Genomic DNA, 23,653 nt, shown 5'->3' with positions numbered 1-23,653 from the left:
CAGCACAATGCCACAGATGTCGCAAGTTTTGAGGGAGCGTGCAATTGGCATGCTGACAGCAGGAATGTCCACCAGAGCTGTTGCCCGTGAATTGAATGTTCATTTCTCTACCATAAGCCGTCTCCAAAGGTGTTTCAGAGAATTTGGCTGTACATCCAACCGGCCTCACAACCGCAGACCACGTGTAACCACACCAGCCCAGGACCTCCACATCCAGCATGTTCACCTCCAAGATCGTCTGAGACCAGCCACTCGGACAGCTGCTGCAACAATCGGTTTGCATAACCAAAGAATTTCTGCACAAACTGTCAGAAACCGTCTCAGGGAAGCTCATCTGCATGCTCGTCGTCCTCATCGGGGTCTCGACCTGACTCCGGTTCGTCATCGTAACCGACTTGAGTGGGCAAATGCTCACATTCGATGGCGTTGGAGAGGTGTTCTCTTCACGGATGAATCCCGGTTTTCACTGTTCAGGGCAGATGGCAGACAGCGTGTGTGGCGTCGTGTGGGTGAGCGGTTTTCTGATGTCAATGTTGTGAATCGAGTGGCCCATGGTGGTGGTGGGGTTAGGGCAGGGGTGCCCAACCCTTTTTTGAACCGAGAGCTACTTTTAAAGTTGCCAGTCTGCCGAGATCTACCAGTCCAAATAGAGAGGTGTAGCCATTACTGACAGCCTACTACCAGGTAAATACCCACTTCTACTTGTATAAAACTGACCTTTGTAAGATGAATACTTCATAAAATACTGCAGATCTTTTATCTTACCTCTTTCTAATCTACACACATACAAGTATTTAACTGAAGTTACACAACGGTGTTGTTGATACAGAGTTGGAGTTTATTCACACGTCAATTACAGTGGGTAATGTTTTCAAGAAACATTGAACAGTGCTGCCACATATGACACAGGAACAAAAGAAAAGACTCTGATCCCTTTCTTTGCCATTATATAAAAATAGTGTTGCTCCAAAAGTATACATTAGGCTTACTAATAAGACAACTCAGATCTGAAGCTCAAGCTATGGAATCTGCTGCCAAAGTGAAATAAAAAATACAAAATGTATAGAATCAAAGCCTTTATTTGATGCATTTTAGTAGAGTTTAAAAATAAATCCCTTTAAAATAGGATGCAAGCAACACTAGTTTCTTAACCTGAATGATGATAGACTATAATCAATTTAAACAGAACAGATCTTAATGTTTGCATTCTAATACCATTGTGTACAATAATTATAATGAATAAGTTCAAACAAACTAAAACTTACAGCTGATTAATAACGGTATCCAACTTGAGTTTTTATTATATCAAAAACCTGTTGAAATGCTTCTGTTATTTTTAGTGTCCCCAAAAAGTGCGTCGGCAGCCTCCAGGAATGCTTCTTTCACAACTTCGCCGTCTTTGAAAGACTTCATGTGTTTCGCAAGAACGTGACTGACACGATAAGATGCTATGGTAGCAGCCTTGCTCTTGTTGTTGGGCCTGGTGAAAATGGACTGCTGTGCATTTAGCTGTCCTTTCAGGCCCCTCCCCTTTTGGGAGCGTAGGGCAGAAACGGCCCGTCCACACTACAGCGTCGACAGCGTCGACAGCGTCGACAGCGTCGACAACTCCAATCTGCCCATTCACTTTGAATGGGGTGACGTCACGTTGCCTCGCTTTTTCGCCGAACTGAATTGTGGGTAGCAGAGCGGTCTGTCTCCGCCAGAGACGCCGGAGTAGCCAGCGCCAGCCAATCAAATCCCGTTTCGGAAAATCTGACAGCTCAAGCCGTAGCCAATCAAACCGCGTCTAAGCTGGGAGAGATATCCCGCCGTTCATTTCTATATTTCAAAAAAAGTTGGAGGAGAAACTAATTATCGCCGTAGCAAATCACCCGGTTTTGTATGACCAGACCCTCTTCACCTACCGGGATACAAACCGGAGGAACCAGGCATGGAGGGAGGTGGCAGAGACAGTGGGTGAAACTGGTAGGTTTTCGCCTGTTTGGGGAGTTTATATATATATTGCTCCCATAAAATCCCCGGGGGTTTTTGCTTTGTATGTCGGGGGCGGGAGATTCATGTGATTGGTTCTTGGTCGTGTTGCTTGAATAAAATCCCCAAGCTACAGACACGCCCAGCTCCAAGCTTTTTTTCTTTTTTTGAAGCTGTAGTATGGACGCTCCGTGAGGAGGGAATTCCGTCTCGTAGCGTTTGTGCACTGTTTTGAAATGCCGCTCCTAAATGACCCTTCTTCGATAAAGCCACGCTCGCATTGCAGATGAGACAGATGGACTTTGAATTGGAATAGATACAAAAATAATCATCACCACTCGGAGTGAAAACTATATATTTTGGGCTTTTTTGCTTCTGCCATAATTGCGGTCTTGTGTGTGTGCGGACTGCACACACACTCTCATGAAAAAATGGGAGCAAAAACAAGTGTTGCATTTATATTTTTGTTCAGTATGTTTTATTTGGGACCCTTCATGACATATATCTTTATTGAGCGGCATACTTTCCAAATTAAATTTTGCCTGCAGTATACTGCGGAACACACTAAGCAGATAAAGGTACTTCATTCAGTTTTATCTTGGTTTGTTGGTGCCTCAGTGGACTGGACTGGCTCGGCGGCAGGCGTAGCGGCCTCTTTCCTACTGCCTTTACTGGAGCTGCGGTTGGGGGTCCCGTTCAAGGTGATTTCTGAGGTCTTCAGTGTCTGGAAGTGCTTCCTGGAGCCCAGCAGGGATGGGTTGTTGACCAGTGTGTACACCAGTTGCCAGCGACATTGAATCCTCCGACGGCTTGTAGCCTTGTTTGGCATGTTCACCTGAATCCCTGAAAGCATGGAGGAGCAGGCAGTCAGGACAGAACGAGACACCGGACTATGGAATGAGTGAATATAATGCATGTTTCTGTACAGCTGTTTGTATGTTTTGAAAATCTTACAAAACGTATCATATTGTTCTTCTTTTCATGTTCAATAAACAGTTTTAGGAGGCGCCTGGGAAACCATGGGAGATTCAACTTTCTTAAACAGAGAGTTGCAAGCAGCTATTGTCTGAGGTCACATGATGTAGTCTTGTTAGATGTGCCAAGAGCAAGGACTGTCTTCGGTAAGACAGCTTTTATGTGCGCAGCTCCACTTGCTTGGAACAATCTTCAGCAAGAATTGAAACTGAGCAATCTCATTCCTCTGCATGTTTTTAAAGCTAGGCTAAATGAAATGCTTGCTGATACAATGGGCACTTGTAAATGTCTATAACTATGTATCCTGTAAATATAATGTATAATGTCCTTTATTGTTTTATGTTTCATGTGGAATCTATATGCTGCAGGTCTCCCTTGAAAAAGAGATCTATGATCTCAATGGGACCAATCGGAATAAATAAAGGTTTGAAATGAAATGAAATGAAAACAGACCTAATATCGGGAATTAAACCTGAAAGGTTGGAAATGGACAATACTAAATCATCAGCATATAATGACACTTTATGTTCCTTCTCCCTACTAAAGAAAGGAAGAAATTGTAAACAGCATGACAACACTTTGGAAAGGAGTGGACAGAGAAGACATCCTTGTCTGGTGGTACCTAAAGGAACATAATCACATCGATGCATAAAGTAATTTCATCTAAAATATGACATTTGGGTCTAATCCAAAATCTTGATACGGTCAGAAAGTAAAAGTCCTACTCAACCCGATCGAACGCTTTCGATTCATCAACGAATATAAGTACTGGAGCATTTTATACAGGAATGCTGGGATAGCATGATATGAAGGTTGAAGAATGACAAACAAATGTCTATTTTTATAAAACCTCTTTGATCCCAAAATGTTATGGGTTGAAGCACTGAACCTAACCCTAATCCCTGTCTAGCAGGGTTTCCGTTAGCCGGTAATTACCGGTTTTTAGCTGGTAACATTTATAAAAAACCGGTAAATTCAAAACCTGACGGTCAAAATGTCTGGTAATAATTAGGGAGGCTCCGATCGATCGGCCGCCGGTCATTATCGGCCGATATTCACTCTTAATAGTTTGATCGGTGCTCTCTATAAAGGCCGATTAGGAGAGCTGGATCTGATCGATATGGACATAAACGCGAGTGAAGTGTAACCGGAGCGAGAGAGAGATCAGATCAGCTGCTGAGTCTGACCGAGACACGCAGCTCTGCATAATCACCTGAAGCCCCGCCCTCTGTTTAGCGGGCTGCAGGAGCTGCATGAGAAACTGACGTGCTGTCAGGAGAGAGAGGGAGGGAAAGAGAGGATCCGTTTCTCCCGTGTTATTATTCAAAGTTGATGTAAACTTCTGAATAATGTACGTTATCTACTACAAGTAGTTTGTTTGAATGTAATAATTATGTTGTTTGTTGTTTGTGGAATCATTTATTGAAAAATGAATCAGAATTTTTCGATCCGTTACGATTATAAACTGAAGCAATATACAAATGAGCCCCGTGAACTGAGTTTTAAACTGAAGCATATCTGCTCATAGTCCGGTAATTACCTGCTAACGGAAACTCTGCTACACAACTATTATTATTATTATTGAAATATGACCGGTAAGTTTCAAATTAGTCCGGTAAAATAAATTCTGCCCGGACATTTGACCGGCGAGAAAAAATCCTAGCGGAAACCCTGCTGTCTAGGTGTATATCTAAAATCTTGGCTAGCAATTCTGCATCTAAATCTAGAACACAGGTTTAGCGGATCTTTGTCCTTTTTCAGGAGTATAGATTACATTATATGAAAAGATTAATTGAAGACTTAAAGTAACAAAGGGGGTGAATGTTGGTGAAGAGGATATGTATTATATATGTGTGTGATTTTTCAAGGTCTCTACCTTCCTCTGCGTCTCTTATTTTCTGTCCAGCTCTGCCTCCCTCCACCATCATGTCCAGCAGCAGGCCACAGAAAGCCTTCATCACCGGGTGTGACTGGCTGACCTCCACCTTCAGGAAGTGGGCGTAGTATCGGTAGGCTGGAATGCATCAAAGTTTACAGAATGTGGCTTAAAACTTTTACATTTTCAAATCTCTCAAACTGTTAAAAAACAATCAAAGATGATACCTGGGTCGTAGGACTCTGCAGTTCGGTGAAGAAGACTGATGTCAATACGACCAAGATGGATGATGTTGTACAAAGCTGTTATCACCATTCTCCAAATTGCAGCTACCAGTCCCATCATGATGTTGATCAGGAACAGCAGATAAGTCAAGAGGAACAAACTCTCTCTGCAAATACCCCCAAGTAAATTCAGAAATCATAAAGATGGTTGCCTTTATTTTCTTTATACAGGTAAAGGGGAACACTATTTAAACAATGTGGATGTGACGCAAGATTCCAGTATAACAGTATAAGACTTATCCTTGAATTAGACTTGGTTAGAACATGGATGTATTAAGAGAACTGGATAAAGTGTTTGAGTTGTGTTCCAATTAATTCCTTTGAAAGTTGCTCAGTGGTGCATAAAGCCAAAATGGCATGACTCAAGAGAACCAAAATACCCGGATCATCTAGATTATTGGGCCCATAGAGCATGCATTCTTGCGTTTTTGTTAAGCCTCGCCACATATCCACTCCGACACAGCCAGACTTGGCTCAGTCAAATGAATGGAGAGGGTAAATAGGTTTGGCTTTTAGCACAGTTTAAAACTTTCAGTTTGAATTAGGGTAGGGCCCAATAAAGTCCCAGACTGACACGGAAAACACTACTTAAATATCCAGTGCACTTCCTAGAGGCTTTGATTAGAAACTCTAACAATCAGACTGGTTCTAGTGGAAGGTACAGTAATGGTCCTAGCCATGATAATCTCAGACACTTATTTTGATCAATCTGATCCTTTCAGTGGCACTTTATTGAATCAACATTGACAGTGGTGGCCCAAAAATACCAAAGTTACCTGTCAATTGCCTAATCAACATACATCATTAAGAAGCTTCACATACCTGTTGTTCAAGTCTCTCGTACCAGCATCTTTTTTGATGAACGCAAACTTCGCAGTCACATGTTGAAGCGCTGTAACAAGGATCAGTGTGACCCAACCCGGCCTGAGACAGAACAAATGAAAATATAGAAATTAAAGGTAATAAGTGTTTTGATCATTAATGATAACATTCAAATAGCGCTAAATGAAACGTTGCCGGCTCACCATGACTTTCCAGCAATTTCGAAAGCGATGATATTATGACCGTAAAAAACAGGGATAATGATCAAAAACACCAGGAACAAGAAGCAGATGAAAAACACTACAGTCTGAATCACCATACCTGTAAATAAAAACACAGAAACAGGCCAATATAAGACCAGTATCCAAAATTCATTTTCAAAGCATTAAAGACCAAAGACAGTCTTTGCAAATCATCCAACTTATAACCATGTTTTTAAATCATATTACATATATGTTGAGTAAATATGGATGAATCCAGATGTGGTGCTCTATAGTGAGTGTTTGAGGAAGCACGGCATCAAGCATTGTCCTTCAATAAGGTGAAAATCAGTGAAGATGTTAATGTGTTTTTGAGCTTTACCGAGGCAGACGATCGCAGCCTGGTATCCGGTCAAACCCATCCAGCAGACAATGCCAGGTTTCGAAGGACGGATGGTCTTCTGGCTGTTATAGATGCTGTAAACGTCTCCCTTATACAATCCTTTCAGATTTGACCTGAAAAATGGAAAGCAAGTGATAAATTAGGTCCAGACCAAAAGGCATGAGAACCTAATCTCAATCGTAACGTTTGGGGTATGGATGGATGTATCGATGTATGGGTCAAACAAATACAGGGCTATTTTAAATACCCATGAAACCGCTGTCTATATTTTGCCTTTGTTTTTTTTCTCTAGCTTTATAACATAACACATGCACTTATTTGACACCAAGCCATATTTTTATTAGGGCCTGAGCACGTAGTGCAAAGACCTATTGAAATCGTCAGTATTATTATTCTTCTGTTACCGGTTCTGCACTTTCGACCTGTTTTTGAGGGGGTTACGACACTATTCATGTAGCGACATTTGGCAACGCCGCCAGGACCGGTGAAAATGTTAACATTCTGGATTCGATGGGAGAACATTTTTCAACTTGCTCTCTAGCGCCACCTGTGTAAATTCAGTGTTTCGAAAAATGTACAAAGTCGCAGCGTAAGTCTGACGGACCTGACATTTTGCACACTTATCCGGGTGGAGCAGCTCTACATATTATCCTCTCATATCCCGAAGCTCCGCCTACTTTGATTTTTTTAAATTAGCATAATGTGAAAAACATTGAAATATTAACTTAAATTCCAATTTCTTGATTTTCCAAACCAAACTAAGTGCACAGCATCAATGGAGGGGCAGACACATTACCGTACAAAATGAGCACGAGGTGTGGAAAAATGTGGCCGACATCAATCAAAACGTATTAGCAAAAGGGTGTGGCCTACACATAAATGCTCACAATTCATCCAAAATGTATCTAAATATCACAGATTTCGGTGGATAGCTTCAGTGTGTCTTGGGGAATAGGCACAACAAACAATGTTCATTTCGAACAATAGGGGGCGCCAAAAACACAACTAATTTATATCTCAAGAACCGATGGACTAAAAAAAAAGATATTGTCATAGACATACTGGCAGGGTGAGTATAAACTGAGATTTAAAGGGTCGCAACCAATGAAAAATGTGGGCGTGTCCTATTCAGTTTTTTCTCGAAATCGAAGGGTTAAAAAATGTACCGAGCCATAAGTAGGGGAGAAAATTAGTTACGGCCTTTAAATTCGGAACGCATGTCACAGCCCACAACCTTTTCCAGACTGTAGAAAAAAATCGGACGTTTTAGCAAATATGTCTCAGTAGCGCCCCCTATTGTGCGGTAGTCAAATATAGTTTCTTCGAACTACCCGAAACTTGGCACAGAGATTCCTCATGGAAATGCGGACATATTTCAAAATGGCTTCCATTATCTCCGCCCCCCATGAAGTCGGCCATTTTGAAATATGTCCAAAATATGTCCAAAATTTCAAACCAGGACAAGATCAGCCCATATCCAATGTGATGCTAAATTGCGAATGAATAGTCGACTGCTCAAACGGGGAGCTCGTAAGCTAATGGAACATGTACCAATTTTGACGATTTAAATGCCACAAAATCGCTAAAATGACTTTCGGACGCAAAACTTGGAACACACGTCACAACCCACGTCTTTTTCCAGACTGTACAAAAAAAATGTACATTTTTGTACACCAGCTCAGTAGCGCCCCCTATTGTGCGATAGTCACATATAGTTTCTCCAAACTACCCCAATCTTGCCACAGACATTACTGATGGAATTGCGGACATATTTCAAAATAGCTTCCATTAGCCCCGCCCCCCAGAAAGTCGGCCATTTTGAAAAATGTGTTATTCATGCATTTTAAGCGCTTTTTCGCAAACACCTCCTCGGGAAAAGATCGGGAAAATTCCAGTCCAGGACAAGTTAAGCCCATATCCAATATCATGTTAAATTGCGAATAAAATAGTTGCTAGCTCAATCGGGGCGAACGTAAGCTAACAGAGAATGTACCATTTTTGACGATTTACATGTCTCAAATGACTCCAAACTACTCGCATATAGTTTTCCAGATATTCACGAAACGCTGTATAAACATTACTATTATGATGGCACACAAATTTACCAGCAACAGCTCTGCTTATTAATTTCCCACATTAACCATAAACACCCAATACATATAAAACTCCTAAACAATGTATGGTGAAATGTTTTCCATCTTTGTTTTTCTATCTACGACTACAAACAGTATTTCCACTACAAGCACAACAGTAACACATCTTTCTATGCAATACAATAGAACAGTATGTGTTCACAGCCAATCCATGATTTAATGAGTATTTCCTTTGTGCCAAGAGCTGATTTAGTATATTGCATCAACGACCTTTTCAATTAAATTGACAATTCTTTTGTGTAATTAATAGTGTGTGAAACCAGGCAGAGTGAGTGACATGGTGTTCATTTCCACTATGCCAAAGCAGTTTACAGTTGCTGACGGTGTAAGGTAATATATATTGTCCTAAGTAATTGTATGTAGCTGTGTTCAAAGGAGTACACGTTACAAGGCCGTGCGGGGGGAGCTGCCAGACCCAGATGTCCTCAAAGTCAGCGAGGTATACAAGGACCTCTCAGCAGACATCTCACCACGAAAAAAAAACGAATGGCTCACTACTCAACTCAATCGTGTGCACAGAGCCTATAGAACACATAATTTAAACCAGCAGGATGTAAACAGAGGAGAACAGCCGGTCTGATTTAGTGCCATGTGATTATCCTGTAATGAGTAACATACACAGTGTTGATCGACTATATAAACAGTTCATTTATTGTCTCGATACATGTGTTGTGTAAGACATTTGAATCAATTTGATACGTCAATATTAAATGTACCTTTATTTTGAAAAACTTTATTGTGAATGACAAACCGGATGTCACATTTCCGGTATTTCCGGTTTAGGGAGAGACTTCATTCAGGTAGCTTGCCTTGGCTGTCTGTGTGCGCGGAGGTTTTGTCGTCAACAGACTCATTAAACTACCCACTTCTCGGTACATAGAAACCCTGCTCCACGGTCAAACGTGAGTAATATCGCAATTGGTGTGTTATACTGAAATGTGTTGACCTATACTTTATACTTTATTTATATATATGTATGCTTTTCATTGGAACACGCGGTGGGTGTGTGCAGTGCTAATGCTAATACCTAGCGCCACTTGTTTTGATGTACGTTTTTGTTGGTAACCTCGCTAGTTTGTATCTTTTAGTGTTGAGGTGGGCACCGTTAGATTCTGTGTCTCCTTGCGGTCATAAACAATGTGTTTGATGTGGAGCTAGGATAAGTAATAAGGGAGCTAGGAGTGATTTTCGGTGCAGTAATAGGTTAGCATTTTTCGCTCGGGGCTAATTCAGAGGCTCACTGTTAGCATTGTGTGTTTTTTGTGAAAAAATAAATGAAAAAGATCAGTTAAATTAGTTTTTTTCCCATTCTATGGATATAAAATATTCATAGTTTATTAAATATTAAGCTTCCTTAGACGTTGTTTCCTGAAAATGACGCGATTACGGGTCCGTGGGGCCTAAGACGATAACAGAGTATGTTTTATTTTTATTTTATTTATTTTTTCACAACAGTTGTATTTGGATGGAATGAATACCTATAGTGATAATACAAAGTAATAAAATGATTTTTACAGTGAAAACGTTCAAATGGAACTGATGGTTCCCAAATTACCCAGAGGTGAGGTGGACTTTATTTTTCTAAACCTCTCTTAAAAAGGTCAAATTTCACTTGTTTTGCATCAATCTTGATACAGGGTACTTATTATATGTTATAATTTGGATTCCTAAAGCTTTTAGTCTACTAAACTCATCATTCAAGGGTGGTTTTCACTATAAGTAATGTTTTTTTTTTAGGCGGACATTAGAATTTACATGTTTTTACTATGTTCCATCTCAATTTACTTTAAAATAAAAACATCTCTATTGTACGGTGGCCCTGAAGTGCATGAAACCACAGCATTTCACAAAACACAACAGAATTTCACAAAACACAACAGCATTTCACAAAACACAACAGCATTTCACAAAACGCCACAGCATTTCAGAAAACACAACAGCATTTCACAAAACGCCGCAGCATTTCACAAAACACCACAGCATTTCACAAAACGCCACAGCATTTCACAAAACACCGCAACATTTCACAAAACACTGCAGCATTTCACATTGGACGGAAAGGGTATTCCTTAGGGAGAACACTTATTGTTTGTGATATTGTTTGTGGACAGAGCCAGCCAGAGAAGCACTGCTGTGATTGGTTGTTTTTGCTGCCAATCAAGAAATGACTTCGTGATTGGACCAACACATCAGCCGTTAGCTGTTAGCACACACTCAGAGCTCACAGCTCCTCATATCTGTTCAGAAACTGGACAAAAGTTAAAGATATGCAAAACACAGACTGTCTATGTCATGGTGAATACAGTCGCTGCTTTATTTATGTCTGTATGATGTTGTTGTGAGTGTGGACGGAGCAGCTACAGGTTAGTTTAGCCTGATCGATCCGATTCCGATTTACATGGAGATCCGGCCCGCCCCCTCTCCAGCGTCTTTTTTGAATCACAGGAGTAAACACAGAATTAATGCTTTATTAATTCATGGTTTTTAAGGGGCTTATCTCCATGTAAATACTATGGTAGACTACCCAGTTACTAAATAAGCCTACTATCACCTAAAGAACATATCTAGGATTAAAAGACTAATGTCACAGCAGGATTTGGAAAAACTTGTCCATGCCTTTATCTTCAGTAGACTCGACTACTGCAATGGTGTCTTCACAGGTCTCACTAAAAAATCTATTAGAAAGCTGCAGCTGATTCAGAACGCCGCTGCTCGAGTCCTCACTAACACTAAGAAAGTGGATCACATCACTCCTGTTCTGAAGTCTTTACACTGGCTTCCTGTGTGTCAAAGAATAGATTTCAAAATACTGCTGCTGGTTTATAAAGCACTGAATGGTTTAGGCCCAAAATACATTACTGACCTCCTGCTAAACTATGAACCATCCAGATCTCTCAGGTCTTCAGGGACTGGTCAGCTTTCTGTCCCCAGAGTCAGAACTAAACATGAAGAAGCAGCGTTCAGTTATTATGCTCCAAATATCTGGAACAAACTCCCAGAAACCTGCAGGTCCGCTGCAACTCTGACTACTTTTAAATCCAGGCTGAAGACTTTTCTTTTTGTCGCTGCTTTCAATTGAACTGTTCATATCTTAAACTGCACTGTAACTTTTATCCATGTACTTTTTCTTGTAATGTTTAATTGAACTATTTATATTTTAGACTGCACTGTAACTTTTATCCATGTATTTTTCCTTAATGTTTATTTGATTAGCTTTTCTTTTTTAATGCTTAATGTCTTTCATTTTTTTTTTTGTAAAGCACTTTGAATTGCCTTGAGTTGAAAAGTGCTCTATAAATAAACTTGCCTTGCCTTGCCTTACCCAATATTCGCATCGCTCTAATCGCTTGAGTTTCACCGCGGCTGTCAGCTGTGTTTGCTCCTGTCATTCAAACAAGACGCGCTGGAGAGGGGGCGGGAAGTATCTCCATGTAAATCCTATAGGAGATACCAACTACAACAACATGAACATATTTGACAGTGATTTAATTGTAATACACGTTTCAAAGTGATGCCGAAGTAACTAATACTGATAACGGTTAGTAAAAACCATGAATTAATGCTTTGACAAGTCTGCAGACAAGACGGCAGGCGAAAAGCTTTTAAAATGCGTGTTTTCAGAATGGAATCGGATCCATCAGGCTAAACTAACCTGTAGCTGCTCCGTCCACACTCACAACAACGTCATACAGACATAAATAAAGTAGCGACTGTATTCGCCATCTGTGGTTTGTACATATTTAACTTTTGTCCAGTTTCTGAACAGATATGAGGAGCTGTGAGCTCTGAGTGTGTGCTAACGGCTGATGTGTTGGGAGGGACCGGTTGGGACATATTGCGCTGTCGGACGTTGACCAATCACGAAGCGTCATTTCTTCACTGGCAGCAAAAACAACCAATCACAGCAGTGCTGTCTGGCTGGCTCTGTCCAATCATAAACAAGAAGTGTTCTCCCTACGGAATACCCTTTCCGTCCAATGTGAAATGCTGTGGTGTTTTCTGAAATGCTGAGGCGTTTTGTGAAATGCTGTAGCGTTTTGTGAAATGCTGTTGTGTTTTCATTTTAAGTCATACGCTAATATTAACCAATACACAGCTTCAATTATTACTTTACTTACCTTGACCACATAACAGCTGTATTGAAGGTTTGCTTTTTGATCAATAAACACAACAACAAAAAGCAAACTCCACTGGTATAGAACATACATGGCCCAATATCAAGAGGAGATGCGTTTATTGAGTAAACAAACAGTCAAGGGCAGAACGTCTGCACAACCCACTGCACCGCACGCCACGGTTAACCTGTTAAGCCGGCGGGGACCCTGTTTTTTTTTCCCACGACACTGTGTCTCAGAGCATCTTAATATTTAAAAACCTATTAATGTGTTATACCAGATTAAAGAGAAGAATCTCAGCTAACTGACGATAAGAACTATTTTTACCGAAACAAAACAAAAGTCTCACAAGAAGCGTTAGCATTAGCCCTTAGCTAAAACGGGCAGATGCTACTTCCGGTGCTAACTAGCAAAAACGACCTTTAAAACTTAATGTTTTCTGCACAAACTACATATCATCTGAAAGCTGATACTCCACAGATTATTTTTGTTATAAGTATCATCACTGTAGGACACAAACTCACTGAGCTATCAGCCAGAACAGAGAAGAAAAAAAACAACAGTTTTCAAAACCATAACAATAAGTATGTCTTACCGTTGCTGTTTTGTGATCAAAGCTCTTGTTCAAGGGAATAAAAACGCTGCTTATGGTTAATCCAATGTCTCTTAGTCACTTTAGAATTGTTCCTGATAATCTATCATTACATTCATGGCAGCAGAGTAGGTATAAAGTTTTGCAGTCCCGAGCTAATGCTGTCTCACGTGCTGTTTACGCAAACCTCTCTCTACTTGACGTAAGTGTTTAGCGGGACTTACTAAATGTCACTCGATTCTATTGGCTCCAACGGTTCAGAAAAGGTGTCAATCACCCAAATCGACCAATGGGTTCCAAAGATATGATCCTGCGTAGTATAAACTACGACCCGCTCCATTACGCATTACGCAGCCAGAAGGGAGAGCTTCACCACCGAGGCGAGCAGGTGCTAGAGATGCTAGCTGACGATAGCGGGGCTTTGATCATACCAAATGACTCTTCGTCGGATGATGAAGATCTCCTCCAGCCAGACCTGGATCCGGGCAGTAGTGACTCGGATGTTGAACTTCCACCACGGGAAAGGTATGTAATCTCTCTGTTTTTATATATTACTTATGTGTTTGGTGGAACTGCGTCACAGTGCTAGCTTAGCCAAGAAGCTACAGGAATGATTAGGCAAAATGCTAAATAGTTTTACTTGTCTTTTTGGAGTTACATTTTCTAAATGAATGGCCAGTGAATGAATATATACATGTGTTTACTTATTTATTTGGTGTAATATTATTTATTTATAGTCCAATATTATCCTATAAGTATAAGCCAGTGAATTAATCTAATCTCTTTGTTTTTCCACATTTGTTAGATGCAGCAGGACAAAGCCACACACCCAGAAGACTGTCAGGGAGCAGCTTGCTGCAGAATTGTTGGAAGGCCCTGCTGAAGGCCCTGCATCTCCACCACCCCCTCCTCCACCACCCCCTCCTCCACCACTCACATGCATGCCCGAGTATTATGGGGAAGATGCAGTCCGGGACACGAACGTTTGAGAAATTACGAAAGGCTCATTTCGGAGGACACGCGTGCATCTGCTTGACGCCGGGACGACCAGCGACCCTCCCCTACAGGCGCTCGGACGCGAAGGCCCGCCCACAACTGCGTGCACGTCTGTGACCGCAGTTTTAATTTTTTTTGTTGCGTTTTGTTTTTGTTTGTAATATACAAATCTCATTTTATAGTTTAAAGGGTTGACAGATAAAAGCACAATTTCAACTTTATAAATTGAATATACATTTTACCATTAGTGGGTTTGTTGAACTGCCCCCAAGTGGCACGTGAATTAACCAACTGCTCTAAAATATGAATTTTGGTTCATTTACCAAGCAGCTCAAACTATGGTCCTGCCTCTGACCAGGTTGATAGGCAATGGATGAACCCCAAGGTTTTAGTGCACGTACCTGTGAAGTATCATGGACCTCATGAGCATGACAAGACTGACCAGACAAGAGAGGGTCATTGCACAGAGGTAGCACACTGAAAAACAGCATGGTAGAAAATAAAAATAAATCGCGTATTTTTATAACAATACACTCCCATAAAAAAAAAAGCAGCACCACATACCTTCAAGTAACCAAGTATAAAATGTTACAATTTGGACGACCTCCATCCTGTCGTCTGACAGAACAATCCCAAACCCAAGTAACAGAAAGGCAATGTTTTCATCAATACCAGCACGGACAATGTGGAGGATGGGGACCACCAAGACCACCAACAACAATGCAACCTGAAAGATAAACACATTCCCTTACACACTATTAATTCATGCTCCAGCAAAGCTTTATTATGTTTAAAATGCAAGATCATGATGATGGTTTGTTGAAAACGTACATGATATATTGCCACAAGGGCAACAAATGTCGATATGGCCAGTTGTAGTGGAAATCTAAAAACTGAAAGACAAAAAAACTTCCGTCACAGTTGAGCTTATTTCAGTCACAGACATTTTAGAATCATTATAGGACAACACTTTAAATGATGGTGTCAACTTACAACAGAGTATGACTTAATTAGAAAATGGCTAATATGACAAACAGGAGCTCATCATGTAAGGGTGTACACACCTTTTTCTGGCATATAAATATAACTCTTTGGCACCTTCAGTATTCTCTCTGCCAGTGTTGGTTTGTCCGCAGATGAAGAGCTACAACAGGACAAAATGTACCTTATTTTTCCGATGGAGCATTAAGGACATTGTGCGTCAAACAATTAGGGAGCTGGGGGGGAGGGATTCCTGGAAGAAACACATATCTCCCGAGAATAAAGTCATATATTTACGAGAAAACCACTTGGATATTGGTTTGAGTCGTAACTGCTAGAAAAAACTCAGTATTTACAAGAAAATAATCTGTGTGTACAACCAAAATCAAGTTACGTGGTTAACCATTCTCAATATGTAATAAAGGTACTTTAAATGTTATATTCTTATATTATTATTGATGTCTGCTTTATCTCCATTTACCTGGCATTTGAGGACTTTTTTTTTAGAAGGGATTTCACATAGTCGGTGTAATAGCTGCTGTCAAGGTCCTGTGAACAAACACGTTGTAATCAAATGATCCCAATTCGAAGATAAAAAACACTATTCCTTTGTTGTAAACATTATAAAAGAAGACCAGCTTAGTGTTTTACAGATTCTTTCCAGGCCACAACAATTTCCCTTTAAAATCATTAGAAATAAACCGCAGACAGATTAAAGCCATTGTTAAACAAAAACTCTGTTGTATTTTTTGTTTGAAAGGGAGAAAATATCACAACCCTCGTCATAATCTGCTCAAGGAAGCTGATTTAAACCCACACTGTTCCACTCAAGCTGCTTACAGTAATCATGGTTATGTTTTACATTGTTGAAATTCAGGTTCTTTCCTCAGTTTGACCATGAGCCTGAGATTAGTTTACATGTTGGCATTTTCACATAGGATACACATATATACAGGCAAATGTTGAATGTTTACATAAAGGACAAATACTATTTTTGTATTGTCAGATTTAGTTCTCACCTCGTCAGTCTTTGGTCCTTTGACGAAGAGCAAAATAAACTGGACACAGATATATGCGAAGCAGGCCAACTGGGGAAGACTTGCAAGCAAAGCATAGTATGTATAGATCTGTGAGGAGAGAAATAAAGAGAGGTTGTTCGAGGTAATCTGTTCTTTAAATTATTGCACAGACAGATTAAAGCTGCAGTAGGCTAATCCATATTTTTATATGAACAATATTTTAAATGTAAAGTGAAACATGAAAGTTATTCTGCCTGTAGCTCTGTCACCACAAATACATATCACCAGCCTCGTTGTGTTTTAGTGTTGGTTAACAAACTGCAACTTTACTGTTTTATTTTAGTCTCCAAGCTCTTATTAAAGTTGTTTTCCGCTGTTAGAGGTAGCTATTTTCATTCAAACAACACCGATCAGCAAACAGAACAAACTTAGTCTAGATGTATTTGTTGGGGGATTTGGGAGACCAAAATAAAAGAGCTAAAAGTAGAGCAAAGGTGGATTGTAATATGGGTCTAAGTAGATTTCTTTGTGTTTGTGCGGTGTGTAAAAAGGTTACTGTTGGCTAAATGTACTATAAAATAACATCATTTACGGTAATATACGATACCATAAAATGTAAAGCTTAGACTGCTGCCCCCAAGTGGCCCAAAAAAATAATCTAATGCAATTAAAAAACAGCTTTAGTTTGTTTAATTGTGTATAATTCGATGTAAACTAGGGGTTCAACGATCTTATAAACCGTGAGGCAATGTAAAGTTGCAAACATCAGAAGTTTAGCTTGAACTAAAACAGCTCTGATTGTAATAAATCCTATTGGTAATGGAAATCAAGGGGCAGCACTGCTGGCAATATTGGATTTTGTTTCAATTTGTAAATCAATGTAACGAAGGCCCTTAAATTCACGGGGTTAGTCTATGGCAGACATTCCAGTCCAGTTAAATCATTAATGAAAATGTCAATATAAAACTACAGTGTTGAAAAATAAACATGTTGTTGTTGGTGTCTCACCTCTGGAGTCTTTGGACAGTCGAACTTCTGCCATACGAGGACCGCGAAATGACTGAAGGAGAGAAGCGTCCCGAACACATAACCTGCTTTATGCTGCAGAGTGCAACAGACCATTAGAGGATAATACAGGATGGGGTAGTAGAAGATGGCAATTACCTTCATGTACTCTGAAAATCAAGGGGCATAAGAAGAGGATGTGTTATTCCCTGATGTGTTGCCTCCCATGGGTTACCCGATATTGAACAAACAAAAAAGATGGCGCAAAGTCCAGTCTGAGTTGCTTTGAGTCAAACATAAAAATGTCCACCTTTAATCTCCTGTGGAGTATCTTTGGAGAAAGGCAGAGGGTCCGGGGCGATCACCAGCATTGACAGCTTGCTGAACAACAGCCCAAAAACAGCCATGACCAAGCCTTTGTGCTGAGTCTGGTCCAGGAAGTTGGCAGGACTGTGTGAACATAAACACGAACCTTAACATCAAAGTAAACAAAACCTGCAGTCTAAAGTCCTATTTATGTCCAGACCTCCCAAATTCACCTGAAGATGGAGGACGATCCTCTTGTGAAACCTTGGCATAATCTGTTTTTCCTGGAGAGAGCTGCCAGGATTAACATGACCACCAGCTACAGGGACACACACAATTCATTAAGACTTTATAATGCTTAAAGAAAAACATGTGATTAACTTTAATACTGGATAACCTGTTTTTGTAAACACTTAAAACATTTGTCTTGATTAGCTACTGCTGAATTTTGTCTGGGAGTCCCAGCAGCTTCTACTGAAGCCAGTCAATTCAATTTTCAATTCAAAAGCTTTATTAGCATGACCATATTTACATACAGTATTGCCAAAGCTATGTATAGTTGTAACATCTATACAAAAATACATACAAATAAACAAATGAACAGTTATAAACAAACTGGTTTTTTTACAAGGAATACAGATTCATTTCATTCATATAATACATGAATACAAAATAGAATATGATATATATACATAAGATGTGAGACCTGGTGTATCTGCTCATTCCGGTTCCCTCAGACTGTGGCAGGCAGAGACAAACTGTCCTGCAACAATGCAGCTCTCTTTATATTCCCCGAGAAGTATTTTTAGATTTTCATTTTTAAATATTTGAGGATGCTTATGGTTGAGTTTTGGGAAGAATTGTTTCCGTACCGGTTCAAAAGTTGGGCGTTGTGTGAGGAAGTGCTGCTCTGTCCCCACAGCAGTTCCTCCACACTGTTGGCATGATCGCTCCTCTTTTGGCAGCCATGTTTTCTTGTACCTGCCTGTTTCTAAGGCCAGGCTGTGTCTCTCTCTCTGTGTCCCTGTGTGTCTCTCTCTCTAGGCTGTGAGCACTCAGTCTGTACAAACAACTTCCTGTGTTTAACATCAGTCACTGTGCTCAGGTAGGCTGCCACAGTGTACTGTCTTTTTAGGGCCAGATAGCATTGCATTTTACTTTGTGTTTGGGATTTAGTGTTCCAATAAGTGAGGTCGTTTTGTGTGTGTTTTGTTATCATTTGGTTGATTCTAATAGATGTGGGCTCAGCCTGGCCCTGATCACAGTTTAAACCGGTTTGTGAACAGAGTGTCAGGACCAGCTGAGAGAGGGGACTCTTATTCATCTCTTGATGCTGCAGGGTAGGAGTGGGGGTCACTTTATTTTAGATGTAGCCAATATTTAATTAATCGTTTCTGGATTTGTATTAATAATGGAAATGTGCCTAATTCCGCTCTGCAGGCGTTGTTAGTTGTTCTCCTGTGAACCTGTAGGATGCGTTTGCAAAACTCATTGTGAGCATTTTCTATTGGATGATTTTCCCATTTGTCAAATGTTTGGTGACGGCCATCTTGGTGACGTGTGTTGTTCTGCGAGACCAGAGATGTAGTTCATTGAGCGTTTCACACAAACAAATGTGTTACTTCACAGTTTTACGACACATTTTTTTTTTTTTACTTGCAAAATTATCTTTTAAATTGACAAACATCATTAGGTGTAATTCGTGTTTCATTCGTAATATGATGTTTGTCAATCTTAAATAATAATTTCCATGTCAAAAAAAGTCACCGTTTGTCGTAAAACTGTTGAAATATAAGACGATGAAAAATACGCAACGAGAAAGACTACAAATCCCAGAATCCCGGTCCCGCATGCTGGCTCTTACGAACCGACTAACTCCCCTTTTGTGTATGTACAGCTCTCAACATGCCCAGACTTGTAGTGATTGTAACCTCGTTTAATACTTTTCACCTCATTCTGAAAGAAAGAAGTGAAATGTGCCAACGTGACGGCCATCTTGGTGTGTGGTGCGAGACGGGAGATGTAGTTCATTGAGCAGTTTCACACAAAAAAGTGTTACTTCATAGTTTTACGACACATTTATATTTTTTTGACTTGTATAATTATCTTTTAAATTGACAAACATCATATGTGTAATTCGTGGCACAATTCAAACGGGATCAAAAGATAATCTTTCTCTCTCCATTGACTTGAATGCATAACTTTTCCGAAATAAGGTCCCATGGAGGTCCCCCGGAAAGGGAGGGACTTCGCCTCTCTATACGCCGTGAAGTTGTTTGCGGCCTGTCAGTAAACCCAAAGCAGAAGAAGAAGAATTGACGTCAGCGGCTTCATTTGCCTAATCCACCCCCAGGGACTTATTCCGGTGTGAACGCGATCTGTACTTAGTTCATGAGAACTCTTTAGTTCATGAGAACTAAAGAGTTCTCATGAACTAAAGTGGGAAAAGTACTGCGGTGTGAACGCGCCTAAAGTCAACAGCTGATTCGCCAAAGTATTGGAAAAAATTCCAATTCTCAAAACCACCTCTCTAAGTCATACTTTACTCTTCCTCCTTTAGGTACATATTGTGAACTTATTTGTGTTTCTTTTTAATTAGTGCTATATATAGCTTTTTCCTGCTACAGTATCTCATTAAATCCAATTCACGATATAACAAAGCAAAGCAGCTTTGAAAATGCAATTGGAAGTTTTAATAAAGCGACCAATCAGACATGAGAACGTGCATCAGAAACTCATTTTGCAAAAAGGATACTTCAGACTACGATGCCTTGTTATTTTTGCTGCAGTGACCCAGTATTCCACATTATTTTCTGAACAGGGAAATCGGTCAATGTCCTATGCGTGCAGTATGAGAAATGTTCTGACCAAGGTAAAGCGGCCCTCACTTCTAAATGGCTAAGTACAAAATATGGCAAACATCATTAAATGAAATGTCTGCCTGAATCAAAGGAAGCAGGATGCAAAAACTTTAGAACAAAACCTAAACTCTTTGTTTTCTAGAGTTGTTTTATGGTTTGCTCATTTAATGTTTGTGCTAACAGAGCAGAGCCAGCCACTTTGTAAGCTGTCTGAGGCTAATGTGTTGCTATACAACGTTCTGATTAACTGTGAAATACATTATGGCCAAATGATGGGGCATTTTCCTTTTCCAATTTTGATATCTCTGTTTTAATTGCATACTTCAATAGTTTATTTATTTGGCTATAAAGGGTCACAACACTAAACGGTTGGGAACCAGCACTATAATACACCAACACTAAGCAGATGTGCAATATACTTACAGATATCGACAGCATGCATATGTGGAAGAGCCTGTCTTCCGCTGTGGGGTCACATGGCAATAAAACTCTGATAAAAAACGCAAAACACATTGAAATTAAGTAAAAGCTGAATTATTTGCGGATATGGCACACATGCAAATACTTAAAACAAGAGACACTTATAATTTCAATTGCTTAAATGTCTAAGTCCAAATGTTGCTACTGCCAAAATAGTGCCACAGTTTTATGATTTTCCCAATTGATAAATGTAATTGCGATTGATGGGTATATGTACATATAATCTATATCTTTAAATGTATATGATTGCATCTCTGAAAATGTTCCAATTACAAGACATTTAACCTTTTGCAGCACAAAATCACCAAACAACCCTTTGACACCATCAGTTCTACTCTTTTTTATCTTCAGGTTTTATACTCACTCTTTGGGGGGTTGGGTTGGCTCTGCGTTGTTTGAGTACCAGTCTGAATAATCATAATAAGAATATTCAAAAGGCTGAAATTCCACCTTGCTGGTATTCATGGCCGCTGTTCAGTCGAGTCAAACAGGATGCAGCGGGATGATTAAAGATCCAGAGGATCCAGGAACCCTCGCTCAGCGACCTGCTGGTGCTGAAACGTGTCGGGACAGTTTGGACAAAACACCCAGAAACATTCCAGGTCAACAGAGAGCTCAACAGCAGATTAACAGCTGCACAGGGGGGAGTGTGAGGAGGGAGAGGCTCAATAATACAGCCTGTAATAGAAATTCAGGAATCAACTTAAAAGGTCCTTTTTTAAGTGATTTTGTTTTTCTTTGATGGGGAAGTTAATCTTTATAATCCTGGCTTTATAATTCAACTTCAAAATATTTGATTTTGATGCCACTTTGTACTACTACTGAGGGAACACAAATAAATAAAGACTTAAGTGTTGATTATATTTCACATAATTTATCCAAATCTGTAAAGTAAGTAAAGGTATTAAATACATGTAGTGGAGTAAAAGTACACCATTTACCTCTGGATTGTAGTGGAGTAGAAGTACAAAGTAACAGAAAGTGTAAATACTCAAGGAAAGTGCAAGTATCTCAAAATTGTACTTAGGTTAATGTACTTAGTTACTTCCCACCTCTGCAGCTTTGATTAGTCAATGGACACAAAATGAATAGGCAATTATTTGGATAATTGCCAGTAAACTATTGCTCATGCTTAAACACCATATTATTTCAGCTTTACATATGTCAGGATTTAGTTTATTGATTTACTTTTTAGTTGTGATACATTGTAGATGTGTCCATTTGTGCTCTCAGTTATTGTGATGGCACTTTTCTTACATTTTACAAACCAAAAATGTAATTTATTAATAGATACAAAATCAGTCAGCAGATTATATATCACTAATTGCAGCCTTGTTTAAATATATTTAATCTAAGAACGTTTTGGTTTACAGTATGCCTAAATGTCATGAATACTGATCTCTCTTTTTGTGCCTACATGAACATTTTCCTGTTTTTGCTGATGAATTCAAACTACCCAAACAAAAGTTAAAAACTAATTTCATCATCACAAGAATGATGTTTGATACATTTGAATGTTATATATGTGTTGTTTTCATGTTGAAATAAAGCACTCTTGGTAAGATTAGGCAATGCAACGTGGTTTTAACCTGTTTGCCTCGCTCCGCCTGTTACTAGAGAGACTAATCTTATAATAAGATGAAAATCTCTGATTTAAACAGGGGCAACCTTTGTGTGAAGAGAGCTTAGGAAAGGCCAACATGAGAATGTGGATGGTTTGACACGTGAGGTAAGACTTCAGATTAGAATCACTCCAAACTAATGTTTAATTTGTGATATAAAGAAAGAAATGTATTAAAGGTGCCAGCAGCAGATTGACTGATCAACTGAAGTACACAGACCTTTAATCTTTTAAAACTGGAGCATAAAGATGGATTCAGTGATTTCAGGACATTTTGTTCTTCACTTGCATCATGAAGATTATTTTAAGGTACATTTCCAGCCATTTGACACTTTTTCAGAGCATAATTTGCTGTAAATAAAATGCATCACCTTTGAGAGCTGAAAGGCTCTTAATCTGGATGTGTGAGCTCACTCATATGACAAAGGCCTCAGAGGGCCAGCTGATCTGATCCCAGGATTTTCTGACTGAGGGCCTTGCACGTGAGGCTAAAACACTCAACTGCTGCTGCTACATAAAAACCAATGAAACACAGACACATGTGCTGGAGGCTCTTAAAGGTATACCAAGCAGTTGCACTTAAAAAGCCAAGCAAAGCTCTTTCCCAGAGCCGTCTGTTGAGATTTCACTTGAACTACTCGCTTACAAAGCAAAACAAATATTTGTATGCATGTAGCTCTGCTCCTCTGATGTCTTTAATGTGTTTGAATCAGAGGGTAAAGTAATACTGAGTGACGTCTCTTATCAGACTGACATTTTATTGAACACCAACACTCGCTTCAACTATAACCGTCTGCTTTCACAACTCGTTTCAAAGTGGGGAATCATATTTCCATTACATTATTATAATGTCACTATGCAGATGTAAAAACTGAATATATAGCCTCAACTTTAACTCAGTAGATCAAGAGAAAGACAGGAGACATGTCTGTCTTTTTCTAAGTGATGCCTTTTGTTTTTGGTTTACTGCCGTCTACTTTTTTGCCATTT

The 23,653-nt window shown here is 39.7% G+C and overlaps 1 protein-coding gene across 1 annotated transcript; it reads right to left on the bottom strand.

The window, feature by feature from the left end:
- Nucleotides 1-2,557: 2,557 nt before the first annotated feature.
- LOC117443805 (receptor for retinol uptake stra6-like) lies at nt 2,558-21,507 on the bottom strand. Its single transcript, XM_034079649.1, has 17 exons — nt 21,407-21,507; nt 20,986-21,052; nt 17,935-18,020; nt 17,706-17,845; nt 17,399-17,565; nt 16,391-16,498; nt 15,853-15,920; nt 15,455-15,534; nt 15,222-15,283; nt 14,955-15,117; nt 14,792-14,867; nt 6,514-6,647; nt 6,135-6,252; nt 5,932-6,033; nt 5,053-5,216; nt 4,826-4,963; nt 2,558-2,817 (listed from the first exon to the last, which is right to left on the bottom strand). Exons 1-17 carry the CDS (start codon nt 21,505-21,507, stop codon nt 2,558-2,560), a joined length of 2,034 nt encoding a protein of 677 aa, XP_033935540.1.
- Between the last annotated feature and the right edge of the window lie 2,146 nt (nt 21,508-23,653).

The sequence above is a fragment of the Pseudochaenichthys georgianus genome, chromosome 3 (assembly GCF_902827115.2).
Source record: "Pseudochaenichthys georgianus chromosome 3, fPseGeo1.2, whole genome shotgun sequence".
Classification (NCBI taxonomy): Eukaryota; Metazoa; Chordata; class Actinopteri; order Perciformes; family Channichthyidae; genus Pseudochaenichthys; species Pseudochaenichthys georgianus.
This window is presented reverse-complemented; position numbering and strand designations above follow the sequence as displayed.